At 35.3% G+C, this 12,596-nt stretch overlaps 3 protein-coding genes and 1 non-coding gene across 4 annotated transcripts; 3 read left to right on the top strand and 1 right to left on the bottom strand.

Moving 5' to 3' along the window:
- The first annotated feature begins 760 nt into the window (after positions 1–760).
- LOC142505563 (cation-dependent phenylpropanoid and flavonoid 8-O-methyltransferase 1-like) lies at positions 761–3,139 on the top strand. Its single transcript, XM_075618600.1, has 6 exons — positions 761–839; positions 1,449–1,537; positions 1,627–1,706; positions 1,853–1,997; positions 2,084–2,215; positions 2,515–3,139. The coding sequence occupies exons 2-6, from the start codon at positions 1,481–1,483 to the stop codon at positions 2,800–2,802; spliced, it is 702 nt and encodes a 233-aa protein (XP_075474715.1). The 5' UTR covers positions 761–839; positions 1,449–1,480; the 3' UTR covers positions 2,803–3,139.
- Positions 3,140–3,749: 610 nt separating this feature from the next.
- Positions 3,750–6,300, top strand: LOC142505725 (F-box/LRR-repeat protein At4g29420). Its single transcript, XM_075618828.1, has 2 exons — positions 3,750–4,343; positions 4,982–6,300. The coding sequence occupies exons 1-2, from the start codon at positions 3,890–3,892 to the stop codon at positions 5,872–5,874; spliced, it is 1,347 nt and encodes a 448-aa protein (XP_075474943.1). The 5' UTR covers positions 3,750–3,889; the 3' UTR covers positions 5,875–6,300.
- Positions 6,301–6,665: 365 nt separating this feature from the next.
- On the bottom strand, positions 6,666–6,737 carry TRNAP-UGG (transfer RNA proline (anticodon UGG)). The gene has a single exon. It is a non-coding gene; the product is annotated as a tRNA-Pro (tRNA).
- Positions 6,738–6,813: 76 nt separating this feature from the next.
- Positions 6,814–11,915, top strand: LOC142505562 (histone acetyltransferase type B catalytic subunit). Its single transcript, XM_075618599.1, has 10 exons — positions 6,814–6,948; positions 7,084–7,125; positions 7,683–7,792; positions 8,541–8,609; positions 9,275–9,313; positions 9,401–9,477; positions 9,574–9,673; positions 10,612–10,687; positions 10,806–10,957; positions 11,064–11,915. Exons 1-10 carry the CDS (start codon positions 6,870–6,872, stop codon positions 11,694–11,696), a joined length of 1,377 nt encoding a protein of 458 aa, XP_075474714.1. The 5' UTR covers positions 6,814–6,869; the 3' UTR covers positions 11,697–11,915.
- The last annotated feature ends 681 nt before the right edge of the window (positions 11,916–12,596 follow it).

Genomic DNA, 12,596 nt, shown 5'->3' with positions numbered 1-12,596 from the left:
AATTTACATACCATCTGGGTTAAAGCTCGAGTGTCTTACTACGTGGCTCCGCCACTGGATATGAATTTAATATATTATTCTTAATTGTTTATATTTATAGATTATACTACAGCATTTGTCGTTTTACCAAAAGTTATAGTTGGCTGTACCGAAGCAATTCAAATCTTTTAAACCGTACAGCAGCTCAAACACCACGTTTCAATAGTTCTATCCAGCATGAACAATTATTACAAACATCGATATTTTCCTCAATAGTTTCATTATTTGCAATTAATGATAATCATACATATGCCATTGACTCTGATACCAATTGTAAGATCGAGCAATTACTGCTTACTAAAAGCTATAACTGGTGGTAACGATACAATTCAAATATCTGAAACCATATAGCAGCTCGAACACTACATTTTGATTGTTATATCATACAAAAACAATTACTGCACCAACTCAATTGTTTAAAAGTATAATAGAAAAATATATATCAATAATTCATTAAAAAAATTTAATGATACTCATCCAAACATATTTTATAATAAAAAATGCTTTTTATATCTTTATCAAAATGCAAATTTAAAATTAAAAAATACTTTCAAAAGATAATTTAAAAAATAACTTTTGAAAATAATTTTTTTTTAAACCAAACGAATTTTATCCATACGTCAAAACCATTTATACTAATTTTAAATATTTTTTAAGCTATAATTTCTAAATTAAATTCAATGTATTTATATACACGTGTGCAGCCCACATTCACAAGATTCCAACAGGCGACAGCACTTCAAAGTTGGCGACATTTTCGATAGAGCATGGTGAACGACTAATCCCTCAGCATTCTTCAGGTGCCTCCCTAGCTCTTTCCTTTTACTCTTTGTCGAAGAATATGTTGCATGCTGCGTTTTTCGAATTGATTTTCAGAGTTGATGTCGAAATATTATCGTTTGCCCAATTATTATCAGCTCTGTGTTTTTTTTTCCCCTTCAATCTTTATTTTTTGCCGGATCGTGTATCAATTATGGTGAAATTAGATGATTTATTTAAATTTGGGAGTACAGGATTTGTTCATTCTTGGGTAAATTGTTTGATGTGTCAAGATGCAGACACCTCAAGAAAATCAACGTGTAAAAAAACAATTGCGAGTAATTTTTAATCTCAGTCTCCGAAATGCTGTTACAAATTAGCTGAATCTATATCCATTTTCCAGAATTTATTGTTTTCATTCAGGGTTTCAATCATGTGTTTCTAAGATGGCTGTTTCTTTTTATTGTTATTATATTTTTATTATTGAAATGCATGCGTTGTTTCTCACATATGTAGCAAGTATGAAAATCCATGAGCGAGAAAGGGTTCTCTCGCTAGAATCCGTTGTTTTGTGTTTAATATTTCAATTTTTCGAACTACTTTCGAAACATAAGAAAAATTCAAATTTTCTTATTCCATTGTCCGAATAGGCTTTGAAAAAGTGCGATGGAGGATAAGGCAAATGCTACGAACGTCTCTCCTTGATAAAGGATTGCTGCAAACTGATGATCTGTACCAGGTACTGTTTCATCGATCCTACTTGTAAATTGTCCTGTTTTAGTTTTGTTTCATGAACTACTAGTTACTCCTCCTTTTGGCGTGAGATAGTATATACTGGAGACAAGTGTGTATCCATTTGAATCGGAATTTCTAAAGGAGCTTCGATCCCTCACTTCTAATCATCCTTGGTATACTTTTCTATCCACATCTTGCTCCATGTCTTCAAGTTAGTTGTCATAGTCACACACATGTGAGCTCAAAACTTCATTTTGTCACTCTTCTCGATCGATTGTACGATTGTAAGCATAACATCTCTGTATCATTGTCATCATAGGGCATACATGGGTACGGCACCTGATGCAGGCCAACTTATGGCCATGCTCTTAATGTTAGTTAATGCGAAAAAAACGATTGAAATTGGAGTATTTACTGGATATTCCCTTCTCCTAACTGCCCTTACAATTCCTGATGATGGAAAGGTAGCAGAACTTTCTGTCACGCTTCTTCCATGATAAATCTAATTTTTATCATCCAGTTGTTTATCGAGTTAAATACGGTGCTGCAGATTACGGCCATAGACCTCGATCGGAGCAGTTACGAAATTGGGTTACCTGTTATTGAAAAGGCCGGGGTCAAGCACAAGATCAATTTTGTTGAGTCCGAGGCTCTTCCGGTCCTTGATAAACTATTGGAAGATGTAAGAAAGAGTTGCCTAAATTTTAGGCCTGTTCTCAAATCAAATTTACCTCTTTTTTTAGATTATTGTATATACTTTCCGAGTCACCCCTTCTCAGGGGTGGACCTATTGAATGTGTGGAAGGGGGTAATGTAATTCTGAAGTTACATATGAAAGTTTCAAGTTTTATTTTCATGTGAGATGGGGACCGCTGAATCCACCCTGACCCTGTTCAAGAGAGTATGTCAAAAGTTTATCACTGCAATTTTCACGTGAACTCCTAAGTTCTCAGTTTTTTTTTCTGTTTCTTGATGATACAGCCTGATAACCATGGCACTTTCGACTTTGCTTTCGTCGACGCGGACAAAGACAATTATGCGAATTACCACGAGAAATTACTAGTTCTTTTGAAACCCGGTGGTATTGTTATCTATGATAACACGCTCTGGGGAGGGACGGTTGCAATGCCTGAGGGCTCTGTTCCTGCGGACAGGTTGGCCACGAGGATTACTACCCTCGAGTTCAATAAATACCTTGCGGCTGATACTCGCGTGCAAATTTCTCAAGTTGCTGTTGGTGACGGAATTACTATTTGCCGGCGACTTTAGAAGAAGTTTATACAGAGGGATATGATGCCCTCGTTGGCGAAGTTTTATGTTCTATTTCATCACATTGCCCTCCACTTTGAACATGGATGAACTCTTACTTTTTTGAAATTTATATATTTTATTTCTTCTTAATTCTTTTTACGATTTGATTTGAATATCTTATCGATGAGTTTTACTGTTCTTGAAACGACATGCTAGGATTAGCTTGAATATCCGTGAATCTTATTTAACTAACTTGATGCATCACTGCATGAGCAAGATAGATGTTCGATCCTCGGTTGTCCATTTGGATAAGTGAATTCCATTTCAAATGTATATTGTATATCCATTCGGCTAAAAAATGTAATGACGGAATTGAAACCCATTTGTGTTTTTCTCATATATTTTTTACTTTCATTTCAAATATATTTTCAAATTGAATTGGCAAAATGAGCCAGGTTCATCAAATTGGTCGCCCGTCGATTTGTTAACAATTTCCTCACTCACTCAAATGACGGGTCGATCACTCTGTCATGCATGCCAAATGATGGGATGTGTCGGGCTGCGAGACAATCAGCCTCAATCAATAAAATATACCTAAAAATTGATGAGTTGACACACTTTACTTTTTCTAAATAGATGAGTTGAGTTCACAATATATCAACATGTCCAAATGATTGGCTGGCCCATCCCACCTTGCAAATGACACTGTTGTGGCAAGTTACGAATCTATTCGTTCTGCTAACCCGTTTTGACAACTTTATTTCCAATCGAATCCCTTAAAATATAAGATTTGAAATATCATCATAAATATAAATACAACTCTAAATGGATCCATGCATATTATCTTGATAAAATATTTTTGTCGTTTTTAAATATTTTAAATAGAAACTGATTTTATTAATATTTCCCCCACTATTTAATTTGAATTTTGTAAATCATTTATTATAGAAGATGTGTCATGATTATTAATGGGTTAAACCAATTTTTGGAAGCTGAGTACAACAATGCTGTCTGAAAAGGTACAACCATCAGCAGCACAATAATCATCCTCAAGTTCGACGAAGCCGTACAGAATCAGGATTCCGTAGCGAACCTTCCGAACTCCATGGACGACCTCCCTCCACCTCTCCTCCTCGAAATCCTGAGCAGGCTTAGCGATTCGGCCGATCTGGCTCGATGCCGGGTCGCCTCGAAGACCCTCAATTCTCTCGCGCCGGAGATCCGATCGGTGAATCTCCAGTGCTCCTACCTTCGCTACGCCAAGTCCCGATCTCCTCCGACCAGTGTTTTCATGACCCCTTTTAAATTGGTGTTCCATAATTTGATTTCCGATTTGAAGACCGTGGAAAGCGTCTCGATCGGCGTCGAGAAGCCTCTGCGGCTTGTTTCGTACGACGATGTTGAAGACGAGGAGGATGATTTGTTTCTGACTGAAGCTAATTTTGTGAATTCTTGGCTGCCTAAAGTATGCGGGCATCTGAAATCGGTGTCGATATCAGATTTTTGGGTGCAATCCTGCTGGCGGCGATCGGACGTGCTCTCCCGCATTTCTGCTTATTGTGAGCTGAATTTACCCTTTATATAAACTTAATTTTGTGTGTTTTTTGGCAATGTTATGCTATTGATACTGTCGTTTTGGTCGAGAGTTCACTATGGCAAGTTGATTCCATGAAATTCACTTTTGATAATAGGCTCAATTTGTAGTATTTGTGAATTATATGCTGCATGTATTGATTTGGAGTATATATTGCGATTGGAAGATCATTTGGGGTTGGTGTTGTTTGAAATCATTGATTTCAAATTCTTGAATAATAATTGTGATGGTTTCAAATGTACAAAGATAGTGTGCGTGATCAAATTTATCAACCCAAATATAATCCATTCACCTTGATCAAATTCAACCATACTACCGCAATTTCATTGGATTTTGTATTTAGGATTTGTGTCTCTGTTAAATTTTAAGTTTTTATGTGATTGCATGAGCTAATCATACTGCTTTTAAAAGTTACAACTGCAGCATCTTCTAGAGTGATGAATCAAAAGTGCTTGAATTTTTAATGCTTTGTCTGGCTGGGTCATGGAGCTTGATCGTTATACATACATGTAGATTGAAATTTTGTCCTAGGAGTATTCAATTTCTGGAAATGCTCATTTTTGCAACAGGTTGATTGATGTGATGAAAGTTCTGTCGATGCAGGTCTTAACCTCGTTAAGTTAGAGATCAAGAATGCATGGCTCTCTGTAGATTTTGTAATTCCTATGCCAAATCTCACAACATTGACTCTCGAATTTATAAGATTGGATGATGAAAACTTGGAGAAGGTGAACGAATGTTTCCCTTCTGTGCAAGTTCTCAATTTAATTGGGGTTGGAGGACTTAAAGATCCCAAGATCCATCTCATAAAACTGAAAACACTTTGCTGGACATTGTCTAATGCTCCAATGTCTATTACGATACTTGCACCAAATCTTGTGAAGCTCAAACTTAAATGTGTGAAGCCACATGTTCTTCTTATCGAGACTCCACTGTTATCAGACTTGCATCTTTCCATAGAGGGAGCTGGCAGTTTCAAAGTGAAAGAACTAGCTGATTTGAGAAAGCTTCATCTTGAATCTACCGCGCTGCGCAACCTACTTGTTATGTTTCCTTTTGGAAGAAGTGTTAAGAATCTAACAGTTGTCTCGACAAAGTGGGAAGTGCCGGTTGGAGTTACCAAGTCCATTTTCGAGTTATTGCTTTGTGTGTTTCCAAATGTGGGTTCTCTCACATTGACAGCTGGTGTTTGGTCCGAGTTCGAAATGTATCCTATCCGTGGAGGTTCAGAATCCAAAACTCAAATGAAAGATGTGAAAGAAATCACTGCGTATTTAACAGTTAACGATGTCGAGGTTACATTGTCCACAATTTTCTCTATATTGGATAATTGCAGTAACATCTCTTACATGGCAATGTTTATTCATCGGGATGTTGTATCTACTGTCACCAGCAGCCTTATTTGGAGGTGTATGGCCTATTCCTCTAAAGTGAACTGGAAATGGGGAATGTGGAAGGACGGAACCAAAGATGCTTGGATATGTGATAGCATCTAGTACCCTACCTCTCGAAGCTTCCTCAAGAGTAAATTATTTGCCATATCAAGTCGACGGGCGATTTTTATACTTGCTGTGTTTGCCATAAGGTGTGGCATCATGGAACAAAGAACAAGATAGTTTTATCCGATCATTCAATTGTGTGTGCCATGTATCTTGGATGGAGAAATTGTTGTACATAATGTAGTGGTTTTTAACTCCTCGATAAGGGAATATACATCTCTCTGAAAAATTGCGTCTGTACTATCAAATGAAAGTGTTGTTGTGAACAATTTAAATTTCACGTTCCATTCGGTTCATATCCATGACTACAACGTGCAGAGTGTTGCCAACTGTGGATAGATAATGCTATTATTGTCTATTATCATTTGAGCTGACACTAAGAATTGAGAAACCCATGGCTTGGTTGCCAAGGACTATTTTTGACCCACGATCATTATTCACTGCAGCGTTTATTGTTGGGTTTACTTCATGACATTATAACAAAAACTATAATTAATCGTAATTCGGTTAATGATTCATTCAAATATTTTAGACCACAAGCATGGAGAGAATATGTGATTTGATTTGCGTTTTGGCTGCTTCCTTGTGTGTAAATTTGTTGCAAAAACAAAATTCTCCTTGGTTCCTATCAACTTCTTTATAGTTTGCAACTACAAAGTAATTGTTTAAAGTTGGAGAAATGATATAAATAATCAGATAGAGATTTTGATTTGTGAAGGAAAATATGTTTTGGAAAGTAGCTTATTTTTCTGGAACAAAATGTATATTTTGACTGGGTCAAAAATGAAGGGGCGTTCCGAGAATCGAACTCGGGACCTCTCGCACCCAAAGCGAGAATCATACCACTAGACCAAACGCCCGGTGCTACTCTGATTTCTTAAATTATTAGATTTAAATAAATAAGATTTAGGCTTGTGAAATATTCATTGCCGCTCCTGTTAATTTCCCGCCTCTCCTATTTCCCGCTCCACAGGCAAGCCCTAATCTCCGAAATGGGAACGAAGCACCACTCTTCCTCCGATCCAATTTCCGACCAAAAGAAGCGGCGTCGCGTCGGTTTCTCCAAAGCTGGTAGGTGAATTTTGTCTGATGCTTTATATTTTCTCCTTTTGTGGTTGAATTCTTCTTTTCCTCCCACTGAGAAGTGTAGCTTCGGGATTTTTCCTTTTACATTTCTCATATTTCTTTTCAATTTCTTCTGTACAGATGCTGGAGTTGAAGCCAACGAGTGCATCAAGATTTATTTGGGTACTTGTTTCCTGATTATTGAAAATTTTTCCTAATTTGTCGGTTTATGTACTGTATGTTATATACATTTTTTCTTAAGATTGTTTGGTCCGAATGATCAGATTTTTAGTTGTGTCTTTTGGAATCGAAGTTGAATAAGGAGTAATATTTTGTGGCTATGGGTTTTAAAAGTCAGTTAACTTATTTTATGAGTTTCTTATTTGGCATGGAAGCTTATTTGTTTGAACCGAGTAGCTTTATCCTGTCTATTGACAAGTTATCATATAAATTTTCTGTTTATCGTTGAACCCCTCAAAGTGGAAGCAAATTGGACCACCGAATGCTCTTGAAATCTTAGAATACACTAGTTTATAGGGAGGGATACTAGACATTGCTTCTTTAAAAATATTTAGTCAGTGGGGTTGATTTTAATAATCTGAGGTTGCTTATTGTGTGAGAAATTTGAAGAACTTCTACTTATTATGATAGCAGCAATCGGCATATAACATGAGGCCTTGAAATTTTGTTTATTCCTTATAGTTATTACAAGGCTTTTTAATTATTACTTTTATTTGTAGTGTCGAACAAGGAGGAAGTAGATTCCCCAGACAGTTTCCAAATCGAGCCAGTTGACTTAAACCATTTCTTTGAGACAGATGGTAGAATATATGGTTACCAGGGTCTGAAGGTATTCTGTTGGAATTATTTTTTATTATTCATTTATTTTTTCTAAATCCAATCTTAAAGTTCATAATTTTACTTTTGTTTCTTTACCCTAAGCATAAGACTTGTCTGTCCTCTTCCCACTGTCTATACTTGTGATTTCTTTATTGCTTTTTGTTTATGGTTGTGGCCTGTCCGGCGATGGGACATACATATTTATCATTGGAGTTGAGATTATCTTTGGATAAAAAGGATTGATTGCTAATTTTTTCTCAGTAAAAAATTAGAGCCTTTCTTGTGGTATCCATGCAGTGTATAAGAAAAGAAATTAGATGGTCTTATTTTATTCAAATGCATTTTACTTTTGTCTGTGTTTTCACTAAATCCACATTGTTATAAAGATGAATTGCAAGATCATTCTATTCCTTATTTTCGAGATGAGTTTGGATTTTATATCATAGCACGAGGGCATGGTATTTGGTTTAATGAATTTTTAAACCATGTTGGGCCATACGATTTGGAAGCATTCTGGACCATGCCAATATATTATCTACAGACATTGTTTCACTTGGCACTTTCTTAGCAAAAGCAACTGTTGATAATAGGATCGCAGAGTTGGATAAACTTCATATAACATTCTGTGATGTATTGCTATTTACATCTTATATAAAAAGGTTTGTTTGGCCGTCAGGAATCACGTGCTTGGTCTCTATGATTTTTTTTATCTAATTGGGTCTTCTTGGATGTTTAATTTTCCTGTCTTTAATTTGCAGATCAGTGTTTGGATTAGCAGTGTATCCTTTCATTCATATGCAGATATTTCTTTTGACAGCTCGTCAGATGTAAGTGTTTACTTACTAATGGTAAAACTTAATAAATTGGTAGCTGCTCCCTAGATTAGCAACTGTTTGCTGTGCACTAATCTATCATGTCTTTGTTTCTTTGCTTCCCTGATGGTCTACAACATGGTAGATTTCATTTTGAGTTTTCCCTTAAATTTTTGAAACACATGGTTTAAATTTGAATCTCTTACATGATACATTATAATGGTGTCCACTTAAGAGTTATTTTGCATTATATTAGCTGTCGTTGGACTCAGTTTGTTGAAAAAGAACATGTAGTTCAAAAAAGTGGAATTATGAAGCTTTTGACTTCATTCCACCATTTTATCTAGATTATTTTGTATCTCTTTTCCGTTTCCCCATCTTCCTATATGATAACTTGGCGTGCGTTCCTTATCTCTTTTATCGAGTTCTGTTAGAAAGTTTTGATGTTTGACGATTTTTCCAGTTCATACTGCAAAAACTTTATATTTATCCATGTGGCTTTTTTTCATAAAATCAAGATCTTAATTATATGTGACAATTCCACAATCCACGCGATAACTTCCAAATGATTTGTGGTAAGGAAATCTAAGTTTTAGCTGCTCATATGTCAGGCATTTTCAGTTGTATCATGTATGTTCCCTCGTGACATTCTATTGACCATTTCTGTCAATATTTATCAGGGAGGCAAGGGAATAACAGATTTAAAGTCGTCTCTTCAGGTATATTGACAGCACATGTTTGAGAATTCCTGATCTTCTCTATGAAACTCATGTATATAACTCAAATATGTACTTTATTCATGACAGAATATATTTGCTGAGAACCTCATTGAGAAGAAAGATGACTTCCTTAAAACATTTTCAACGGAATACAATTATGTAAAGTACGTAGAATCCTTTCCCGTAAGGAATTTCATGTACGCTGCTGCTTATGAATTGTTGTATTCTAATTTTGTATCTTCCACTTTTCATGCATTTAGAAATATTGTCTCAAGTGCAGAAGTATTGCAAAACAATGCTTCTAATAGCTGCAAAGGTAACTCCAAGTGTCATCCGAAAGAAGAGCATGGTAATGTTGATGTGAGTATTTTTCTTCATTGATCCTCATCACGTAGTGCAATAATAAAATGTGTTATCCTGGGATATCATTCTGCCTAAAATTAAAATAAAATGCTCTCTCCATGATTACCTTAATGATTCCTGTGTTACTGTGGCGTAATATTGTGTACCTGTGTATATTTGTGATGTAGTTCCAATCCAAAACATTTTGAATATTTCTGCTTGATGAGGATTTATTTGAGCCACAAACTCCATTCATCGATCATGAATGTCAAATTTTATCGCAATTTATAAGTGACTTGCCTTTGTGCTTATATAATTTATTTGGGGCTAAATGGTTGATTTCATTACTAATCTTCCTTCAGCATCTGGTGGTTTGAGGATTGGTAATAGACATGTTGCAGTGCTTGCTTTTGAATTGATTGTTTAGTACTCTTATGGTAGCTGTTAAGAATGTCTTTACGTTATTATTAATTTTTATTGCCTCTATCTCAGTGCAGAAAAGTGTTGCCACCATGGTCTACGCGATGAAGATTAGGTTTTTAAAAACAAAATTTCATGATGATGATCATTCGTCTCTTCAATGGGCGAGAATAATGTCTAGCAAATGCTTATAAATGTCATCAAATCATCATTATATTTCTACAAGGACTTCTCTTTTTACAATATTAGATGAAATAGTTTGATTATTAGGCAGCTTTATTCCACCTGAAAAGAGTTTTTTTCTCTGCATATTATTTTCTCCTGCTCTTGCGACTTATTGATCTATGCTACCAATCTTTGCAAGAGAGCACTCTCTCCACTTCTCCTTCAGTTTGTTATTTTGAAACAACTATGGTTCGAATTGAGAGTTCTTTATACTTACTGAAGAGAAACATCATCATTTATGGATCTATCTAATTATGTTTCAGGATCCGAGTTTCTCTCTTGATTTTGTTGTTTCTGATTCATTATTTTAGGTTTACCGGGTTGGTGGTACTGCAGTGGGGCCTCTTTATTGCCGATTAGTGTCGCTCATTCTTCTTCTTGTTGATGGTGACTGTCTTTATCTGTTTTGTTTCATGAAAAATAATTTGAGTTACCTCTAGTATATAGTACTAATTGCTGTCCACTGGAACATGTTTTGACTTTTATTATTGTGCTATTGACACAGGTAGTAATCCTATTGATGTCACTGATCCAAGCTGGCAAATATATGTACTAGTTGGAAAGGGTCAACAAGATAGTTGCAACACGTTGCTCGGCTTTGCAGCTGTTTATCGTTTTCACCGATACCCTGATGGCATGAGGCTACGTCTTGGTCAGGTTTGTGTCTTTTTTTATATATAGCTTTTGTCTGTGTTTTGAATAATAGACAATTGGTGAATTCACCATCATAGACTGGTAAATAGGATGAATTTGTTGCTGACAGGTATTAATCGTACCTCCCTACCAACGAAAGGGTTATGGTCGTACTCTTCTCAAAGTGCTCAACAATGTTGCAATATCAGAAAATGCTTATGACCTAACTGTTGAAGAACCAGTGGATTCCCTTCAACACGTGAGAACCTGCATCGATGTGCAGCGCCTGCTTGATTTTGAGCCAATCCATAATTCACTTGATCCGCTTGTTTCATTGTTGAAGCACAAAAACTTGTCAAAAAACAGCCAGCCAATTCGATGTGGACCTTCACAGAGTATCATTGAATCTGTCAGAGAAAGTTTGAAAATTAACAAACGACAGTTTCTTCAGTGCTGGGAGATTCTCATCTACCTTAGCTTAAATCCCATAGAGAAGTACATGGAGAACTACATGACCATCGTTTCTAATCGTGTGAAAGCTGATGTGATTGGGAAAGAACCCGAAGGCTCAGGTAAGCGGTTAATTGATATCCCAACCGAGTTTGATCAGGAAATGTCCTTTGCTATGTTTAAATCGGAAGGTGGCGACGGGACGATGATCGAGAAGGATGAGAATCAGGGAAATTTAGATGAGCAAATAAAGCAACTAGTGGATATTAGGATGCAAGAGATCAAATTAGTTGCAGATAAAGTGTCCTCTTGAAGCCTAGAGTTTCAATGTCGTATTTTGAATTAAGAGAATGGTAGTTGCTTTAGAACAAAAACCAGAATCGGTCGAGGCGTTAACGATCGTCTTTTTTTATCTGCCATCAGCCTTCTTCACCTTTGATGATTTACCGGTGGGTTGAGTTATTGAAGGGTATCATTGAATTATGAACAAAGCTTTATCAAGTTTTCCTCTTTCATATTTCCTATTTTATCATTATTTTTAATTAACAGTTAATAAATTTTATTTCTAGATAGTGGAAATATATCTCACGCTATGAAATTCGTATATTTCTCTAATATATAATCACTTGTTCGGTATATTCTTAATGAGACATATCCACATTAAAAATATATTATAACCGGTATGTATCACTTTTTTAAAAAACCCATTTACGGTATATTGGTTTTTTTACGATTTTTATCGTCTAAATTATCAAATTTTATTTTTAATCTTCTATTTTAGTCTTGTAAATTTTAGCTTTGTTTTCACCGATGGTGATGAAATAATACCACATAGATGAGTACCACATTGACACTAATTTACATCAATGCAAGATGAGATAAATGATTAAAATAGAAAAATAAAAAACCAAAAACAAAAAAAAAAAAAAAACGGCAAAGAAAGCACTAGAACAAAAATTTGAAAATATAGAAACTCAAAATCACAAAATCCAAAGATCAAAATTTCAATTTTCTGATTTAGTTATTCGAAAATAATGTATCAGAAAATGATATTTTTAGGTAAAAATAAGTCTCGATGGTTAACATTTTTCTACGTGAGAAATTATTATTAATACTAGTTCATCGACATACGCGTTGCATGTTTGTATAAATTTTTTTTATAATTCATATAATTTATATTTAAACGAGAATCAAAATGTAATTATAAGAAATA

The sequence above is a fragment of the Primulina tabacum genome, chromosome 10, assembly GCF_025594145.1.
Source record: "Primulina tabacum isolate GXHZ01 chromosome 10, ASM2559414v2, whole genome shotgun sequence".
NCBI lineage: Eukaryota > Viridiplantae > Streptophyta > Magnoliopsida > Lamiales > Gesneriaceae > Primulina > Primulina tabacum.
The sequence above is the reverse complement of the archived record's forward strand: the minus strand, read 5'-3'. Positions and strand labels throughout refer to the sequence as shown.